This window comes from Gopherus flavomarginatus, chromosome 1, assembly GCF_025201925.1.
Source record: "Gopherus flavomarginatus isolate rGopFla2 chromosome 1, rGopFla2.mat.asm, whole genome shotgun sequence".
In the NCBI taxonomy this organism is placed as follows: Eukaryota; Metazoa; Chordata; order Testudines; family Testudinidae; genus Gopherus; species Gopherus flavomarginatus.
Window position 1 is genome coordinate 31,356,822 of NC_066617.1, and position 21,467 is coordinate 31,378,288.

Genomic DNA, 21,467 nt, shown 5'->3' on the forward strand with positions numbered 1-21,467 from the left:
AATTCTAGTAATAATTTAAGAACTTTTATAAATTCATTAGGGCAAGTGATTCATTTATTACAGTTTCTCAAATTAGTTGTTATTCTTTTGTATAAAATGTTTTAAGCCATTGAATCATACTCTGTATTGCTTAGTCAGATGACAGTACCAGGAGAAATCTTTGCAGACACTCAGAAGACTCACTTATCTCACTTAAATCAGTGTAAATTTAAATTAATGGAGTTTATACTGATGTAAAAATGGTATGAGAAAAGAATCAAGTTCAAGTTATTATTTATCAACAATTACCACACCACAGTACCTCAGATGCAACAATTATTTCCTATGGTAAGCATAGGGAAATAGTATTGTATATGTGATAATTGTTGTGGTATACTCTGGCTAATGGATATAGTGTTGTAACTGTTGATAAATGTTTATGAGGCTAATACTGTATATTAGACGTTGCCGTTTTGCAAGCAGTCTTTACATTAACTATTCTGCTTTGCCTTCTTCCTAATCTGGACTACACCACGTATCATCTAAACGTCTCTCATTCTTTTTTCAGGAACTCCTAGAATACTTACCAAGTAAATTCATCTTGGCACTAAATATCTCCAATTTTGTGCACTCCTTGAGAAAATCAACAGCCAGGGATGAAATATTGTTCTTACTAATGTTTAAAACTTTCAGTTCCTTCAAGCATATGGGTGAACATATACCTGCAATTTTGTTTCTAAGGTAAAGGAAAACAAATATTAGAAGTGCTATACAAAACTACTTGCTTTAAAAAAAAAAAAAAAAAAAAGGAAAGTTAGAGTATAGACCTGATTTTGCTGTCTTTACATATGCGAACAGAAACTGAAAATAGTATTACCCGAGTAAGGACTGATGGATCAGGATTGATATTTATCCACAATACCAATGCATATGACAATGTGAATACTTCATTGTATGTATTTATTCACTTTATAATTCAAATGTTAGCATGTGCAATAAAGTGTCATTTTCTGATTACATATCAAGTTCCAATCCTTCAAGCACATGTGATTAACTTTAAGTAAAGGTATGTTTACACCGCAATTAAAAACCTGCAGCTTGCCCGTGTCACCTGACTCAGGCTCGCAGGGCTGAGGACAAGCGGCTGTTTGACTGCAGTACAGACAGACATTCGGGCTCTCCTTTAACTTGAGCCCTGCGAGCCCAAAACAGCGGGCACGGGCCAGCCGCGGGTGACTAATTGCAGTGTAGACATACCCTATGTGAGGAGTTCCGCTGACTTAATATGTATTTGCAGGATTGCAACCTAAACAGCATCTGTCACGTTAAAAGAAATAGATAACCAACTAACATGGACAGACAAGGAGATAGTTCTAAGATTAATATATGATATAAAATGCATGTATCCTAGAAAAAAGAACAAGGGAAACAGAGAGAGAGTTAAAGATTTTCAGTGTGAAATATAAACTAAGATGTTAGAGATATTTGGGAATGAGAGGAATAGCAAAAACTTCTCTACCATGGTGATATTAGAAACATGAACTCATTTAATGAAAAATAATAAAAATGAAGAAAAAGAATGGAAATCTGGATTCTGCATCTCCTTGCTTTTGTGAATTTAATTAATTACTATATCACATTTTTATTAGAAAATAATTTACATTCAATGACACTGATTATTCTGGATGAAATAAACTGATTATTTTCTGCAATTTTTGTTAAACAGTAATAAAATAAACTGGCACTATTCTTACCCTTCTAGCATTAGCTGTTCTAGGTTTTCTGCAACATCCGCAAGAAATTTAGGAATGCATGACAGTTGATTGTATGATAGATTAAGCTGCTTCAGAGTTGGGCATTTGGTATGTGGATCCAAAGCTAAGGAAAGGCCAATGTCATTCCGAGAGATATCAAGGTTTGCAATAAAATTCATTTTCAGTAAATAAGTAGGAAAAGATGCAAACCGGTTACTGTGCAAATCCAGGTAAGTCAAACATTTCAAAGTCTGAAGGAAAACGAGAATTTCTTTTTTAAAAAGTACAACATACAGATATGAATTTCTAATTTTTAAACTAAATTAATATTTTAGGCAATTACTTCATATTTATTTTATTTATGCTATCAAGTAAATTGAGAGAAAATGGTAATTATTACAATTATTATATAATATGATATCAGTAAAATAAAGAGGATGTGCATGAATGCTGTAATAAAACTAACTAGTACAATTACACAAAGCCTTTAGCATAGTGGTATTCAAACTTTTTACGCCCAAGATCACTTTTTGAATTTAAGGGCAACCCAGGATCTACTCCGCCCCTTCCCTGAGGCCCCACCGCTTCCCCAAAGCCTCGCCCCACACACTCCATCCCTTCCTTTCTCCGTCATTCGCTCTCCTCCACCCTTACTCACTTTCGCCAGGCTGGGGTACGGGGTTGGGGTTCGGGAGGGGGTGCAGGCTCTGGGATGGGGCTGATGGGTTTGCAGTGCGGGAGGGGGTACAGGGTGCCAGCTCTGGGAAGGGGGTCAGGGCTGGGGCAGAGTGTTGGGGTGCGGGGTGGTATGAGGTGCTGGTTCCGGGAGGGGGCTCAGGGCTGGGGCGTGGAATTCAGGAGGAGAGGGGTCAGGATGTAGGCTCCAGGAGGAGACTCAGAGCTGGGATACAGCCTCTCGCCAGTGTGGCTGTTGCTAAGGCAGACTCCCTGCCTACCCTGGCCCCATGCTGCTCCTGGAAGCGGCCAACACGCCCATGTGGGAGTGTGGATGGGCAGCACATGGCTCCACGCGCTGCCCCTCTTTGCAAGCAGTGCCCCCACATCTTCCATTGGCCACAGCCCCCAATTCCTGGCCAATGCAGGGGCAGTGCTGAGGGAGATCCCTGTCCCCATGCTCCCGGGGCTGCGCTGGCCCCTTCCTGGAGTGGTGTGGGGCCAGGCAAGGCAGGGAGCCTGTCTTAGCAGCAGCCTTGCTGTGCCGCCAGAGATCGCGATCGCCTGGGAGATCGACCAGTCAATTGCAATCGACCAGTTGGTGACCACTGCTTCAGCATATAGGTAGCATATGCAGTTCTGATTTCCATTTACATAATACAATCATGTAAACTATCTGTAATGTATACTTCCCAATCTGACCCTCTGCAGTAAGTATCTGACAGAAATTACCTGAGCATGTCTGCACAACTAACTGGTTAACTGCACATTCGGTTACTGCATGAAAATTGTACACATGCAAATTAGGGAACCTAATGTACACATGTAGGCACAATGATGACAATCTGGTCTTTCATCTTAAAAGAAATGATAATTTTCTTGCATTATGTAAAATTACATAAAATTACTTCACACAGTTGTTCTGGAATGCTTGTGAGTGCATTTTGGTGCAGCTCCAATTTCTCAAGACGTTCCAAGTGACCAGTTAAGCAGCAGTTCTGACTGATGGCATCTATATTCTCCAGCTCATTTGATGAAAGATCTAATGATTTAATATATTCTTTCTCAGAGAGCAATGAAGACAAACTGTCTGATCGTCTTAAATGCGACTGGAATTTTGAGATCCCTTCTATTAAAACAAAAACAAAAGCATTCATTTTCACTGATAAACATACAACAATTTAATAACATGATTTCATTGATCTCTGAATTACAATTCACAGAATTTGAGGTCTAACTCTGTACCCAATGAAGGCAATGGCTGTTTAGATATTGGCTGAAATGGGAGCCAATGAGGACTTTTGTTAAGAAGCTGCAATTCAAATTCCCATAGGGTTCTATAGGGAGTAGAGGGATACTTATGTTCTGCATAATACAAATGGCTTTAAAAATGCTTCTTAGGGCAGTCATGAATGTACATTATTATACATATTCTTACAGAAATTCTTTGTAAAGCTGAAGAGAAAAGTACTTTACTGTATAAGCAACATTTGTACTGTTTTATTAAAGTTTAAAGTATTAGGAGTAATTTTTCTAAACAACATTTTTGGAAAACTTACCCCTAATTTTTCAAACTTGAATATAACAGTGCCAATGTTGCTTTAACAATTTACTTCAATGGATTACTGATTACAGTCATCCACAAAAAATGTTAAAAACTGGAAAAATCTTATGTATTTTTACACTTGACTTACTGTGAAATTCATCTGAAGACAATAATCTTCTTCTTTGCTTCACTAATGGTTCATGATCTGAACCGGGTCCCTGGTAAATCCCAAAACACAACAAAAAACAACAGCTGTGAATATTTTTACATCCCTAAAAATGTATGAATTCGATTAACTTCCTTTTTATAGCAATCTGCAAGTTATCCACACAGTAACTTAAAAAAAATGAAAAATTTAACCTTAAAAAGTAACAAAAAAAAATAACTTACCGTTTACGATTTACTGACTTGTAATACAAAACAAGAATAGATTTCAAGTATAATGAAATTTACAGGCTTTTTTCTTTGGCAACATAAAAATGACAATTAGTTTAAAAAATATTATCTGAACTTTAAATAGTTCTTGTTAGATCAGAATGGCTATTTGTACTGTTTGCCATAGGCAGTTCATAAACATTTGCTGAAATAAAATGCTATCTATGGCAATACTCTATTTAGATGGGAACACAGTCATCACACAATTATGGAATATTTTATAAGGTACTAAATGGTGTATTGGTGACCGTCAGTCATTTCTTGATATTTTATCATTAACAGTTTTCCATCAGGCAACATAAATAATGGATTTAGGGAGGTTTATAGTAAATAAATTACTTATCTTACCAGAGAATTGGAATGCCTTTGCAAAGTAGGAGAATATCTTTGTAAGGGTGTATCTTTGTACAGATCAGTAACTGCAATGGAGCTGGATTTCTTTTTCATCAGAAATGAACTTTCACTCCCTATTACAAAGTGAGGACATAGAGCTACAGAAAATTCAACCAAATAATACACATATCAACGTAAACCATAGTGCGGTATTTCCAGCACATTAATAGCAGGAATTGACTGGCTAATTCAATGTGCAATATATAAAGAATATACTCTAGTATGCTATAGTAATGTACTAATTTAACAAGCTCCAGATGTAAACTTTAGTTTGCTAGGTCATTCCTTTTGCATTCATGCTAACAGGATTTTCAGAAATATACAGCTGTGATACTTAAGTTAGTTTAAAAAATATATCCTCGTCTGCTTGGAAGCGGGAGAGCTCTGGGCCATACAGGCAAACATGCTGTTGAAGGGAGCTTCAGACTTGTGGCTTCAGCATTTCTTAGAACAAATTGATCCATCTGCCATTAGAGGTCACTATAGTGGCTGCTGTTGAGTAATCTACAGTTGCCTGCCATCCTTCCTCCTGCAGTTCTATCCTCCACTTGCTGGCTCCTCTTCTGCTCTTTGCCTATGCTGTCCTGTAGAGCAGAGTGGCAGCACCTGAAGCTGGGGGGGGGGGGGGGAGAGAGGAAGGGAGGTGCCTTCTTGAACTCGAAGGGGAGGAAGAGTGGAGTCCCCTCAACTCATCACCACTGCATGAGAGGGTAAAAGAAAAAAAGGCATCTGGCCCCTTTTGGCCTTCGGATGAGAAGGTGAGAGATGGTGGGAGGGTGAATGAGATGAACAAAAAAAGGTTCAATGGCTTTCTCAGCCCTGACTGGCAAAGGAGGGAGACAGAAAGACTTCTAAATTCCTTTAGATATTAAGAGAGAAGGATGGATGGGAAGCTCCTGGGCTTCTTCCCACCTTGGATGGAAAGTTGCTCTACACAACATTTGGTGCTATTAGATACATTTTATATATTAACTCACATCTTGTGCCACCACAAAACAAAATGTTAATACAAATAATAATTAATGGTATTGTGAATATAAATTCTCCCTCCCATCGTTTAATGGGAAATGTCTGAGTGGCTTCTGTGGTTTCATATATCTCGGCCCCATTCAGTCTCATTCTCTCCTATTTGCTGGAGGTGTGAAGTGGAGGTAGGAGATCTGTGTGCCTCATACTCATTCTTTGTGGAGGAGGAGATAGGCCTCTAAAATTCTAAGACCACCTTGTTGGAAGAATTGATGTTGTTCACCACAATTTACAAATGAATACCAGTTTTGCTATATGGGGCAACTAACGGTATCTACTAGCATACATACTTCTGGAAAACAATGCTACAGTAATGAAAAATGATGCCGAATGATGCAATAGAAAAACACAAAATAGATAACAAAAATATCAACAAGTCGGACTTTTCTGATTCCACAAAGATGTTAAAATTCTAATTCTTGAGCAACAGTTTTAGTTTTCTAAGATGTTCAAAAAATAATACTGGCATTAAAACAAAAAATCTGATTGTCTAGCTAATTTTATTAGTCACTGTATGCAATGCAAAAATTCTGTTGTAACTATTTAACGACATTTACTATAATTACTGTTGGGAAAGACTGTATGTTGAAGATGCATCCATGGAATTTAAGTTAAGTTTTCTGAGGATGTGATAGAGACTTTTTTTTTTTTTAATAGAGAAGGTGAGTGAGATATCTTTTGGACCACCTTCTATTTGTGAAAAAGACAAGCTTTTGAGCTACACAGAGCTTTTCTTCAGGTCTGGAAAAAGGTACTCAGAGTGTCACAGCTAAATACAGGGTGGAATAAATTGTTTAGCATAAGTAGTGAACACATATTCTAAGAGACCATTTGAGGTGAAGTGGCCATTAACACCTCTCCAGTCATAAGACAAAAAAGAGTAATAAGTTGTAATAAGCCATAAATCCAATGTCTTTATTAAGACCACAATTTTTAGTGTCTAGCAAAAAGTTATAAAATTAAGCTCCTAGGCTCATCTTTTGAAGTTGTTCTGCAAGTTTCTTTGAGGATGAGGACTTACAGTCAATTTATATCTGACCTGTTTTATGAAAAGTGTTTTCTCCCAGGCAATATGATGTTTTGGTCCTTTATTGTTTTTCAGTGTGAGTTCATTTGAGCCAATGAAATGATAGAAAATAAATTAAGTGAATAACCTAAAACCTAAGAACCTTAGTTTCGTGCCACTGTTTTCCACATATACACAAAGGCTTAAATAAAAATATCCTACAGTTATACACAAAGTGTTCTATCTTAAAACAAATAAATCGGGATATATACTTTACTTATTTATTTATTACTTTATGGTCCAATAGTTGCCAAAATACTTTAAATTGAATTTGCATCACAAATTCTAGACCAGCATTGTGAAGAGGAGACAAAATTGCTAGAGTATATGTACCTTCACTATTGGTGTCATCACTGAAGCGAAACACGCTGTCTACTAATGGCTCAGCCATGCATGTACAATCATCACTTTTATCCAGTATATCTTCAGAGGAAGTTACATCAGAACTGGATCTTGATCTGTCTTCTGAAAAACTCTTCATTTGGTATCTGAGCACCATTCTTGCCAATGCAGAACCTGCATCTAAGACACCAATAAATGGAATGTTCTTCAGTAAATTCATGTAGATTAAAATTACTATAAAGACTTGTTTTTTTTATTTTTAAAGTTTAGGGGTCATTTCAGAACTAAGAGGGCTATGCTGATTTACACAATCTATGTAACAGGCTCTCTAACACTGCATTTCAATTTTAAAACTCTTTCTGAAGGTTTGTAAAACATCATTAGGAGGGTTTATCACATTTTAATATAATGAATTCTATATACACTTACTTGTTTGTTGTCTTATAGGAGTAAGTTTATCTTGGAACAAAGGGCTGAGCCAGGAAGGTTCAATTCTCCCCATACAAAATCCTCCAAGACATATACTGCTGTTGGCTACATCCAGGCTAAGCTTCCTTAAGAGCAAGCTGATGATTTGGCTATCTCCTTTCTTTATGCTGACTGTTAAAGCACTCCGAACATCCTGCTCTCGAGCACCACTAGTTAATAGCAGTTCCACCAGCTTAGGATTGCTTCCTTTCTCACAAACCTATTACCGAAGAAATGAATAAAATGTGTGTAAAACAGCAGCTTAGATTTTAACAAGAGTTGTTTCAACTACTGTTTCTCCATATTCTCAGTATGGTGTCCTTGGATGAACTGTAACACAAAATTTCCTAAACATCAAGGCTGAGATTTCTAAAACTGCCTAAGTGAAGTTCATCAAGCCCCCTAGGCTGCTTTAGCCTACTTGTAATGGATACCTCCAAAACATGTGGCAAATGCCATATATTTTGGCATGAGTACACGTAAGTGGTTGGTTATACCAATGAAAATGATGGATAATTTGTGATTTGCTTGCTGCAATCTGAAGTCAATGGTGTGATGCCTCTTGGGATACCCAGGATTGAAAGTCACCTTTTTACCCTCGTGCCTCCTGAGAGAGGGAGACTTGCTTGTGCTTAACTGAGTGTCAGCTCCCTGACACTTCTGGTCAGTTAGCCCAACAACTTATCTCCTCTGGGCTATGCCAGCCCTTACTATGCCTTGCAGGTTAATACTAGGTGTACCTCAGTCACCAAACCCCTTTGAAACTTTTCCCTGCAGGATGCTCAGAACACTGCAGGATTGGGTCTAATGATAGTTAATCTTGATCATGCAGGCACACACATCCAGACAAATTAAAATCATCCACAAAAGTGACATCTTTCAAACCAATATAACGATCTACATTTTCAAGAACCTACCTGATAGATTAAAGAGCTTGTCTTTGTGTTCTTATTAACATCAGCTCCCAATAAAAGTAAACATTCAGCCATAATGCTATTGTACTCAGCACATGCTTTCTCCAACATCATGTTTTTTAAATCATCATTGTTGGCTATTTTAGCAAAGCATTTACAGCAAAAGCTTTGAAACTGAATGGGAAGAGAAATAATTGAAATGAAGGTAGCAAACTTCAGAACATTTCAGAACATCTGGATGTGGAGTGATTGAAAGAGAGAAGATACCTGCTCATCTCTTTGTTCAGTGAAACACATGGACATTTGATAAAAAATGACTGTGTCAAATGATTCATATATCAGCAGCTTTGCAAAACAAGGTGACAAGTCAAGGATTGTCAGGATCATGTGAAATCCCTACAAATAACAAAATGATGTGATCAACAACAAATGTACATTTAAAAAATATCAAATTTTAAAATGATGGAAGTCAGATACCACGTGTTAGAGAATTAACAAAAAGAAATTTATGAGTAAAATAGATATACCCTTTTGGTATCTTTTGTTTTGGTTTTTCGACATGTAATCATATTGGACTGCAAGGTGGATCAGAACACAGCAGAAGGTCTGAGTATCGAACCACTTTTAGTCTTAAGAGTATTTCTATACCGTAGTCAGGAGGTCTGATTAAGCCATGCACGGGCATACCCAGAGCAGCACTGATCGAGCTAGATTTCTAAAACTAGCAATGAAACTGGTAGTGCGGGTGACTGCACAGGCTAGCTGCATGAGCATGTACCCAAAGTCCTGGACGGCCTTGCACTTAGTTAGCTAACCCATGCTGCTGCCTGTGCTTCACTGCTATTTTTAGTGAGCTAGCTAGATCAAAGCTAGCTTTGGCATGCCCAGATGTGCTTCAATCACACCTCCCTACTGCCGTGTACATATACCCTCAGTTGCAGTTTAGTCTCGGTTAGTTTGACCCACTTATGTAAGTTAGTGGCAGCTACTGGTTGATGTTTTGAAAAACTAGCATTGGGCCTGGTGCATTATCAGGTCTACTGTTATAAACTGAAATTACCTAACTTTATGTAAAAATAAATAAAAAACATTGTCAACATTTTAGGCCCAGCATTGAAACACTACTTTTGCTGAAAACTTTCATTTCCAGATTACCACTAGATGTATACATATTCTCCCTCCCAACTATCATTCATAGATACAAGAAAGAAAATAAAACAGAACATAATTTGAATTAATTCTTAGCATGAACAAAAGTTATACATGTCTTCATAGGTTGAGATAGTGCCCAGCTATAGAACAAATACACAGGAGAGAAAAAAGGAAGACCTTTCCCTTCCCTTTTGCATTCTCAGTGCAAGGGAAAGACACAATGATGGCTCCTGTGCTCAGAAATAGCAAGACTGCTTCTTACTAATACCCAGAGGATACAAGTTACCCCATACGCGGTGGGTGAAGATGCCCCTATCAGATACTGAAGTGTTCACACCACACAGCCTGCATGCCTGCTCCACAATGTTCAGTTTGAAACACCAGTTTGCTAAAATACTTATAGTAAATCTAGAAATTAAAGAGAAAAACCCAACAACTCTATTTGTAAAATTTGAGCCTATTAACTAGAAATGGGTAAACTGAGTGATAGACAAGAACCTTTGTTGAAAACTCATTGTGACTACTATATGAGTAATTTCCTCCCCCAAACATTACTTTTTTTGTTTTTCTCCATTTCTGTACTGGGCACAAAGTTAAACCTGAAAGGGAAAAGCCAAAAATCTGTGAAAGACGGCCATGGATATGATATTTCTAGCCCAGGGGTCGGCAACCTTTCAGAAGTGGTGTGCTGAGTCTTCATTTATTCACTCTCATTTAGGGTTTAGCGTGCCAGTAATACATTTTAACGTTTTTAGAAGGTCTCTTTCTGTAACTCTACAATACTTAACTAAACTATTGTTGTATGTAAAGTAAATAAGGTTTTTAAAATGTTTAAGAAGCTTCATTTAAAATTAAAATGCAGATCTCCCCAGACCAGTGGCCAGGATCCAGGCAGTGTGAGTGCCACTGAAAATCAGCTTGTGTGCTGCCTTCGGCACACGTGCCACAGGTTGCCTACCCCTGTTTTAGCCTGAGCTAAAACAGAAGTAGTGGGACTCAGAAGAAAGTGACCTCACACGATGGCTTAATTCCAGTGAAAAATAAAGCTGATGACAAGCAGGGAAAGCCTCACATCTACAGGAGCCAGAAAAAAAGCTAATGACCTCATTGCCTGACAAAATAAAAATGAGTACCACTCTTACCACATTCAAAACTATATGCAAAACCCATCTATTCAATAAACTGTATTAACCTTCTCAAGTACAATGGTATTCACACAGAAATTTTTTTTAAAAATCTCATCAATAACTTTAAGCTTGTTGCTGATGACAGGGCTGAAAGACACACATTTTGTGTTTATTTTTCATAGAAGCTGCTCAGCTACAACTATGATGGGTACATTATAAAATGATGATTGATAGAGTGACGGATTGTTATCAGGGGATTTCTATTCCAGTTTTGCAGACCATATAGGTTCAGGTAAGCATCCACACTTATGGATGCATATTCTGAACTGAATTAATGCCTTCTGAGACAGCCATCACTATGGGAACCTCAACAGTTTGATTTAATGTTAAGTGGTCACTTGCTCAGCTTTATAGTAATTCAGTCACTATTTGTATTACTGTAGTAACTAAGCGCCTTAGTCACAGACCATGTTCTCATTGTGCTAGGCACTGTACAAACACGCAAAAAACCAGAAACAGATATTTCAAATTTACATAGCAAATAAAGTTTTTAAAAATAAACCTGTTCCCATTTTCTTTCATTCATTCTCATCTTTACACTCAAACATATCACATACGTGTGTCTGTATTTCAACGACCTCCTTAAATCGTCGTAAAGAAGAAACCAGAACTGTTGCCAGCACATGCATAGATGCGATACACAAACTCTTTCTTGTAATCAAAGATCCTAGAAGACTCAAACCTAGGCACTGTATTTCTAGAAAAAAAGATTAATATTAATTACTGGTTCAGAATTAAAGAGACAAACGTAGTATGTTATATTTATAATATGATGTCAAGATACATAGGCTATTGCAAAATTCACATTTACGTCACAGGAAATCTTCCTATGTACCTTGATCATCTGGATACATCTGTAGTGTGTGAAGGACAGTGTCTGTGGCTCCTTGCTGGGACAACATTTGTAGTGCACCTGAACACTCCACTACAGAAGAAAGTATTTTTAATCCACATTTCTGAATGCCAGGATTTCCAATAAACTAAAAGAGAAATTAATACAAAATAAGGTCAGATTTTTTCTCCGTTACTCAACGTGATAAGGAAAGTTGCTTGGTCAGTTTTTTTTCTCAAAAGGTGTAAAATTGTAGCTGTTATGAGAGTAATCATTGCAATTGAATTTGCATAAACTTTTCCATTATACCTGCTGTTTCATCTTTTCGTAACTTTCCACAATATTCACCTTTCAGGCTGAAATCTTGTAAAGGTGAATATTTTTTGAAAGTTAGAGCAAAAACTATTCAGTCATTTTGAGTATAAGAAGAGCAAAAAAATGCACTTTCCTCATTGTCCAAAAAAACAGAACAAAACAAGACAAATGGCTGTGAAACACAAGACAAATGGCTCAAAAACATGCGAGGCTTTGGAAGTATTTTCCTAATAATCCAAAGGTCAGAATCATCTGGGTTATTTAACACGAAGAAAGATATGCCTAGGGGTTAAGCCTAACAGGCACACGAGACTTCAAAAATATCTAATCTTTTGTTCAGTTATGCAATAAATGTTAGGTTATTTGTGGCCATTTTTCCCTGTTTCCCTTCATTTACATTTGTAACCTGAAGACAAAGTACCAGCCAGTTGTCCTGCTGCAGGGCTTCACAACATATAGGTCATGATTCCCTGGGGAGTTACAAACAGATCTCAAGGGGGTTATGACCATTTTACCTCTATCTTTTTCTTAACCTTTCATTAATGTGAACCAAGCACAAACTGATGCAATGATGCCTTCCTGAATTTGCAATAGTTCCAAGATAGTGTTTCTTAACCAGTGGGTTGTGACAACCCCATAAGGATCACAAAAGGCATTAAGGGGTGTGGCATTCCCCTCTGCTGTTGTCTGGACCGGTGATCTGCTAGGCCACTCCAATCCTTGACTCTGGGAACCAGCCTTAACCTGCTCTGCTGTGAGAACCCCCATTCCTGGGCTGTTCATGCACAGCCTCTGGCATGTAAGCTGCTCCCAGCTACTTGCAAGCGAATGACACTAGCCAATATCTCCAGTCCCAGCCAGACCCTGAGAACTCAGTCTTGCAGTGTCCAGTTATGCTCACTGGACGCTGCAAGCTTACGTATGTCAATTTAACAAAGAAATTGATATGTACCAGGCTTGTTCTCCCAAGGGGAGTCTCTGACACACTGCAAATCAAATGCACTGCTTCAGGTAGAACAAACAGATTTATTAGCTATAAAGGTAAATTTAAACGATTATAAATCAAAGCATAACAAGTCAGATTTGGTCAAATGAAATAAAAACAAAACACATTCTAAGCTGATCTTAACACTTGCAGTGTCCTTACAAACTTAGATGCTTCTCACCACAGGCTGGCTCTTCAGCCAGGCTCTCCCCTTTGATTAGTGGTTCAGTTGCTTGGTCGTGGTGGTGTCTGTACATGTAGGAAGAAGAGAGAGAGCATGGCAAAATGTCTCTCCCTTTTATCATGTCCTTTCTTTCCTCTTGGCTTTGCCCTCCCCCCCACGCCCTTCAAAGTCAGGTGAGCATTACCTCATTGCAGACCCAAACTGCCCAAAGGAAGGGGGTGACTCACTGGAGGGTCTAACAGATTCTTTTGTTGCTTTGTAAGACAGTGTTCACTGTTCCTGTGAGGCTGGGCTGGGTTTGTCCCAGCCAGGCCTGATGAGGTGTGAACTGCCTCTCTGCTCTTGGAGAGTTTTTGCATGGGCTTCCTTTAAGCCATGAGGATACATTTTCAGCCTCGTTACTATAATATTACTGTAACAAAGACTATAACAACCATGCTCAGTGCATTATGAGCCTTCTGAAGACACCCAAGATGACAAACTTTGTATTGGATACCACACAATCATTTCATAAAGATGAACATGGAGGTGTAGGTTGTTCCTCCGAGGTACAGAGCATCACAAGGAGGGATCACAATGTATTGAAACTTTTATTAGTTTAAAGGAAAGAAAATCTCACTTCTTACTCCCTGCACACCCTTACCCTTCAAGGTCAAGTATTTTCATTCAACCCCTTGAAACATAGACAATAACATAAATTACATATACCTCTACTCTGATATAACACTATCCTCGGGAGCCAAAAAATTGTACTGCGTTATAGATGAAACCGCGTTATATCGGGTAACATTAGACCGGGGTAGAGGTGTAGTTTTGTTATTGCTAGCATTGATACATTGTTTACTATGACTACTTTTATAATACATATAAGAGGGTTATAAAAATTTTGACTTCACTAGGCAGTCGCCAACCCAAAAACGTTGAGAGAAACTGCTCTCAGAGATGTGTGAACTGCCTCATTCATCTCAATCACAGCCTATGGATTCAATGAGCCATTGGATTTTGCATTGTTCCAATGTTCCACATAATTCAGCATTTTTGCTGCAGAACTGCTATTTTGTTGCAGCCCAGCATTTTGTTTTCTGTCTCCCTGTCCTGCTGGGACCTGCTTGCAGGTGCCTCTTGCTCTCCAGGTTTCTTCTCGTGAGGTTGCAACTATCCTGCTCTTCCCAATGGCTACAGAGTCAAGCAGTCCCAGGCAGTTCTGTTTGGTATGGAATAGCTTGAGAAACACTGTTCTACTGGAATCCAAGAAATCTGTATTCATATTTACCGGTTTTAGGTAAATCACATTAAGAGAACAGTTGCAGGTTTTTCTGTGCAAAATACAGTAACTTCTAGCTTATGCAGGATATTCATTATTTCTGCATAAAACCGTCTTTAACATTTAAAATATTATCAAAAACAACTGCAAATGAATTGAATGTCTAAGAAAAATTAAGTTTCCTAATAAATATCCACTAGAATTATTGCATCAAAGATGAACTTCTCTGGCATATTCCAGAATAAATTAGAGTAAGAAAAAAATAATAATGCAGATGAACACGTGTATGAAAGATCATTGAAGGTAAAGTTTATCAAATCAACCAGAAAATGATTTCATTGCATTCAAAGTTATAAATAAGTCATTAATTGCAACTGTAAAATACCAAGCAAATTTATTAGGAGAGATTTTAACCATACCCTGTTCAAAGCATCAAGCACTAGTGTGTGAGTCCCCTCCAACAAACACTGGTTTTTAATTACTTTTAAGGTAAGCATCAAGTCAGCATCTCCCACTGCTCCTGAAGAACCATTTTGCCGTTCTTTCACGGCACCTGTAACACACAGAAAAACACTTCTTCTGGAAAACAATTTTCACATTTTCTTTGTAAAATCAGTACTGCAATCAAACTGCTGCAAAAGTTATTTACAGATAACTCCTGAGACCTGTGGGATGGGGTGTACTCCCCACACTGACCCTGAGAGGGTAAATTAGGCCCAATTAACCTACAGTCTGCACCTGGAGGGGAAGCCATGGAGCAGGGGTTGATTAAATGAGGCTCAGCTGGACTAGAACAGGGGGTGCCTGTATAAAACCCAGAAGCTGAGGAGCAGAAGAGAACTGTAGGGAAGTAGTCTGCAGTCACCCCCTGGGAGAAGGGAGTTATATCTGGGACTAGAGGCAAGAAGCCTACAGTTACTCCCTGGGAGGGCAGAGCATGGCTTGGAAAGCCCAGAGAAGGGGAAGAGCAGAGAGGTAGGCAAGGCTCAGGGAGAAGAGCACAGAGGGATGGGGTAGATCAAACTCTCGCTGCTGATGAGAGGGCTTCTGAGCCAGGACCTAGAGTAGAGGGTGGGCCTGTGTCCCCCTACCAGCTGCTGAAGTGGCATTGGTGGGGCAGTGAGTAGGAAGACTGCCTAAGCCCATTTGTCAACAGGGACTTTGATACCGCAGAAGAGGGGGGACATGTACGGTGACCAGGCCAGAGGGCTGAGTCATGAAGAGGAGGCTGCAGTTCTTGGAGTAAGAGGGGTCTGCGGGCCAAGGGGATGATGGGAGAGATACTGCCGGTGGAAGGTGCAACACCTAGCCAGAGCTAATCTACAGGAAGAGGTGCCACCAATAGTGAGTGCACCCCATGACGGCCTAATTTTAGTTTCTCACTATTTACACAGTTCTGTAACATCACAGACCAGAGTTACCAAGAGCCCATGGCGTTAAAACTCAATTTCCCCATGTTGTTGATTATTACGAAACAAATACTCACTCCAAAGAATTTTGGTTGCAGCAAATGGGGTGGGGGAGGGGGATTTTGCATGTGAACTTGTACAATATGTTAATCATTCATAAGATGAATCCCAATTAACCTCACACTTAATAAAATCAGATGGGATACAGAAAGATCATTTATTTTTCTATGAGTGGAGATGAAGTCTAATCATACAGAGAACCATGCAGGGCTCCAGTCAACAGCAGATGCAAGAGAAATGAAAATTTCAGCTTTTGTTTTTCACTTTCAGTTCAAAATCTAGCAAGAAATTAATTACTTAATGGATTTCTGTTTCTTAGTGTCCATACTACTTACTTTAAATGCCTTTAGGATTTTCTTGCAAGGAAAGCACTTAGAAGGAATTTTTGACTACTAGACCTTTTTGTTGGCAGCAGATTATAAACCAAATTATATCCACAGATAACATCAATGGAAATTGTGCACACATAAACTAACAGGACCATGTTTTGCTCTTTTAACCTTTTTGTAGTAATCAGCTCTCAGCGCAAACTGGCACTACAGAAAGTAACTAGAGATCATGTAAAAGACTCTTTAGGATTCAAGAATGTACTGATTATTTTTTCTATAAACAACTAACTTTCTTCACATATTAACCTTCAAATGCCAACTAGGGCAACAGTCAAAGGGAAAAAAAATGTCTCTCTTTTTTGGCTTCATTATGATGGACAAAGAGATTTTAGCAAAAAAAAGAATTTCTTCTGCTTGCCTGTTAAAGTTGAATATCAAGTCTTAAATCTCCCGTTTTTGCTCAAGGACTCATTGAATGAATGGAAAAATACTATAATTATATTACAAGGGACAAGAAATGAAAAATCTCAGCTTGTAAGAGAAACCTGCATTTTAATCAAACTGTTTAAAACGGTTTGTTTTTGTTAATATTCATTTAACAAAACTCCTGACAAACACTTGTAAGAAATGCTGTCTTCAAAAAGATTCCCCATCTCTTCAGTTTAGACTGAGAAAGCTCTCCCTCCAGATCTTTAGTATTCCAATGAGACTGTCAGCAAAAACAAAGATGACAAGACTTAATATTCTTGATTTAAAAAAATAACTTAACAAAAACAAGAATCGTCTCTAACCTTTCCAAGCCTTCTGTTTCTACACAATAAAGAACAAAGGGAACACGCATTTTTTTTCCCCATTGCAGATTGTCTGTAAGGTGTTTCTTTGGAATGGATTTCCTAAATCATCTAGTTTAGCCTCACAACTATTTGCTGTAGACAAGAGCTAATATGTTTCTAATCTTGAAGTCATTGCCCCCATTGCTTGGTATGTGAGATCCAGTTACTGTTCTATATGACAATGAACTGAAGCAATACCTTCTGCTAGTATATCCAATTTGAAATAAAGTTTGTTATTTTTGGTCTATCACTAATGAAACATCCAATAATTAAGGTATAAAGTCATGGCAATGGATTCATAGTCCTTAAGCCTATAAGTAGTATCAAGGGAAGCAGCAATGGACCAAATTCATCACTGGTGTAAGTCCATCACTGGAGAAGTCAATAGAGTTTCAGCAGTGATGAATTTGGCCCAATATGTTCAATGTTTGCCAAGCTTTTTCTTCCACCTTTAGCTATGTTTCTATCCTTAAAAGTTCCCCTTTAATTATAGGGCTTTAAGTAAAAATTACTGATTCGAAGTTCCACTACAGAATGGATGATTAACTATTTTAAGAAAGATCAGAAAACAGCCTTCTTATTTATATTCTCCTATTTGACGCATAACGTCAACTATTTTCCTTGGATGACTTACCAGGGATCATAAAAGGTAAAATGACTCGAAGGGCCTCCAGCTGTACAGATGGCACCTTTTCATGTTTCCTCATAGCCTTTATGACTTCTGATGCAACTATTATCACTATGTCCAGATAGGGGAAACTAAGAGTAAATATGCATTTACAGAATTAATAAACATATAATTTAGAAATGCATTAGTTTTAGTTTGGTAAACAGCAGTATGTGAGTCTGCACATTAATCTTCTCAGTTTTAACTAGCAAACAAATTCAGCTATTATAGTTTTCTTGTACAGTATTTTCATGCTTTTAATCTCTATTATAATACTAAACGTAATTATTTCAATCCTGGAATATTCAGAAGTTTTCTATGCAGTGCAGACTAATAACATACTAATAACAGAGCATGTTACTGTGAAGCGTACATTTCATATGTACCATTTTAAAACTCTGCTCAAGATGCAAGAAAGGACATGTGATCTCACTCCTTCCGTTTGCTCCATAAATTTCCATAAACTGTTCATGAAGTGACAGAAGCTTGTTTCTGTTCATTTCTGCAATCTGTCATGTCAGCTTTTGATGTATCAAAATTGCATTTATTAAGATCAAAAAACAAACCTTAGCTCAGTTTATTGGCATTCCAAAATGGGTAGCAACAAAGCCTCTAATTATCTTTTGAGGGCATTCTCCTTCATTTTAATATTTTTTCATTACTTTTGAAGTGGTAAAAAATAGTACCTAAATACATGCTAAGACTGCTATCTTTAGGGTTTTCTAAAATTTCACTCTTTCATAGCAATATTGCCTTTAAAATGTTTCTATTACACAATTAGGTCAGTGGTTCCCAAACTGTGGGGCATGCCCCGCTAGATGGGTGTGGGGGAAGTATTTTGGGGGGGGCAGTGGGGCTCACTGGGGGCAGGGAGAGTGCACAACCCAGCCCCAGTCTGCCCATGGCCTTCTAGCCTCCCAGCTCCTGACCGGTTCTGGTCCTGCTCCCGACAACAGTTCCTGGGGTGGCGCTGACCAGGTGGGGGGCACGACTGAAGAACTTTGGGGACCACTGAATTAGGTAAATAAAAATGCACTTTCTAATTAAAATGACAATGTGATTGCATATGACTTATTCATATGTAAATATGGTTGTGCAGTACATTAACATTATGTGATAAGGAAATAAAAGGTAATACTTGATCAGTGAGATGAGGAAGTTACTCGCTTTGTGCAGTAATGCAATAACGATGGTTCCTCAAGATGTGTCTGTGTCCCTGTGCTGCTGACCAGAGATCTTTGGTAGCAGTGTCCGCTCACCCAGCACATGTGCTGCTCCTTGCCTGCCATGAGGCTGGCCAGCGTGCGCGGGTAAACCTTCCTCAGTTCCTTCTCTACTACAGAGTCAATGGCAAGCACTATAAAGTACAGAGGAGGAGGGCGGGTTGTGGAGCACCCACAGAGATACATCTCAAAGAACCATCGTTACTGTACAAGGTGAGTAACTACTTCTTCTTCAAGTAGTGTCCCTATGGGTGCTCCATTGTAGGTGACTCCCACCACTGGGTCTTCAGAGCTGAGTCTGTTATAGATGATAGCACCATGGCATCAAAGCTGGCATTTGCAGCCAAGTTTCCCAGGATGGCATAATGTTCTGCAAAGGTGTGTGCAGATGCCAAGGTAGCTGCGCTGCAGATTTTTGATATAGGGACATCCTTGGAGAAGGCAACAGAGGAGGAGACTGACCTCATAGAATGTGTGCATACTGAAGATGGGGGTGCTACATTACGTATCTGGTAACAGAGCTTGATACAGTTCAAGACCCATTTGGAGAATCTTTGAGCTGAAATTGTGGTACCTTTTGACCTATCTGCAATGGAAAGGAAGAGTCTCTGAGATTTTCTGAAAGCTCTTGTTCTGTCCAAATAGGCAGCCATGGCTCTCCTCACATCAAGCATATGGAGGATGGCTTCCCTATTATCCTGATCAGGGCTGGCTCCAGGGTTTTTGCCACCCCAAGCAGCAAAAAGAAAAAAAAGAAAAAAAAAAGCCACGATCACGATCTGTGGCACTACTGCTGCCACTTCAGCGGCAATTCGGCAGCTGGTCTTTCGCTCCGAGAGGGAGTGAGGGACCTGCTGCCAAATTGCCGCCAAAGAGCCGGACGTGCCGCCCCTCTCCATTGGCCGCCCCAAACACCTGCTTGCTGGGCTGGTGCCTGGAGCTGGCCCCGATCCTCATGAGGTTTAGGATAAAAGGTTGAAAGTTGAATAAACTGATTCATATGAAAAGTGGAAGTCACCTTGGGAGCGAACTTTTGATGCGGTTGAAGAGTGATTTTGCCAGGGAAGAACACAGTGAAAGGGGGTGGGGGATGCATCATCAGGGCCACTATCTCCCCTACCCTTGCTGAGCTAATGGCAGTCAGGAATGCTGTCTTCATTGAAAGGTGAGTTAATAAACAAGTGGCCATGGTTTCAAATGGTGGTCTAGTCAGTCCTTTCCTACTGTGTAACAGGGCTGCCCACAGGATTTAGGGGGCCCGGAGCAAGGCAATTTCAGGGGCCCCTTCCATAAAAAAAGGAGCATTATTATAGAATACTGTATTCTTGTGGGGGCCCCTACAGGGCCCGGGCCTGAGGCAAACTGTCCTACTTGCCCACTCCCCCGGGCAGCCCTGCTGTGTAATAGTACATCCAGTACCTCCTCAGAGCAAGATGCCTTATGTGCTAACACCACAAAGGAGCCAGGCTTTGAGTTGCAGAATCTGCAGGTTGGGATGGAGAGTGTGTCCCTCATTCTGCAATAGCAGATATAGAGCGATTGGAAGAGTCATCAGTGGTCATAGTGTCCGCTGTGACAGGTAAGGGTACCACGTCTGCCCGGTCCAGGTTGAGCAATCCATATGATGATTGCTTTCTCTCTTTTCACTTTCAAAAGGACTTTCAGAATTACAGGGAATGGGGGAAAGATGTAAAGAAGACCCTTGTCCCATGGGAAGACGAGAGCATCCCTCATGGAGTGTCATCCAACCCCTGTTCTGGAGCAGTGCTGAGGATGTTTCTTGTTCTGGTAAGCAGTGAACAGGTCTACTGTCGGCATCCCCCATTACTGGAATATGTCACGTAGGACCACTAAATGTATTTCCCATTCATAGTAGCGTGAGAACTTGCGGCTGATGTTGTCCACTGTCGTGTTCTGTATTTCTGGAAGCTAGGCCACTGATGATGACATGACATTGTGGGAAATGCACCAGTCCCATAGCTTTAGCGCTTCCATAGACAGTGAGTGTGATCAGGCATCTACCTGACAGTTTATGTAATACATGCAGGCCACACTGTCTGTCATGACTTTTGTGTGCGTGTCTTTGATCAGCAGAAGATGTGAGCACACAAATTTCTGACCTCTCTGAGTTTGAGGAGGTTGACGTGAAGGCATGTTTCAGATGGAGACCATTTGTCCTGCACCATGAAACCACTGAGATGTGCACCCCATCATATGAGGGATGCACTGGTGGTCAGGAGTAACAATGGGGGAGGCTGAACAAATGGGATTCCCGTACACACGTTTACTGGGTCTTTCCACCAGTCCAAGGGTTACTTGACCTTGTTGAGCTATGACCAATGTGCCTGCAGCCAAATGCCCTGGGAGCTGAAGGCAATGTCTGGCCAATATTTGGAAGCTGGACTGTATTGTCTCTAATAGTGTGGATA

The 21,467-nt window shown here is 39.5% G+C and overlaps 1 protein-coding gene across 3 annotated transcripts in view; it reads right to left on the reverse strand.

The window, feature by feature from the left end:
* LRRK2 (leucine rich repeat kinase 2) overlaps nucleotides 1-21,467 on the reverse strand; it is a 119,140-nt gene that overhangs the window by 50,651 nt on the left and 47,022 nt on the right. For 2 of the 3 annotated variants that reach the window (XM_050935996.1, XM_050935995.1), the window contains exons 13-25: nucleotides 17,783-17,907; nucleotides 14,937-15,070; nucleotides 11,773-11,917; nucleotides 11,495-11,634; nucleotides 8,866-8,994; nucleotides 8,602-8,772; nucleotides 7,646-7,904; nucleotides 7,208-7,396; nucleotides 4,738-4,880; nucleotides 4,103-4,172; nucleotides 3,317-3,537; nucleotides 1,734-1,984; nucleotides 567-715 (exon numbers count right to left, since the gene is read on the reverse strand). In XM_050935996.1, the coding sequence (XP_050791953.1) occupies nucleotides 567-715; nucleotides 1,734-1,984; nucleotides 3,317-3,537; nucleotides 4,103-4,172; nucleotides 4,738-4,880; nucleotides 7,208-7,396; nucleotides 7,646-7,904; nucleotides 8,602-8,772; nucleotides 8,866-8,994; nucleotides 11,495-11,634; nucleotides 11,773-11,917; nucleotides 14,937-15,070; nucleotides 17,783-17,907 (2,126 nt within the window). The remainder of the gene's footprint in view (nucleotides 1-566; nucleotides 716-1,733; nucleotides 1,985-3,316; nucleotides 3,538-4,102; nucleotides 4,173-4,737; nucleotides 4,881-7,207; nucleotides 7,397-7,645; nucleotides 7,905-8,601; nucleotides 8,773-8,865; nucleotides 8,995-11,494; nucleotides 11,635-11,772; nucleotides 11,918-14,936; nucleotides 15,071-17,782; nucleotides 17,908-21,467) is intronic. The other variant, XM_050935997.1, reaches the window with a different exon arrangement.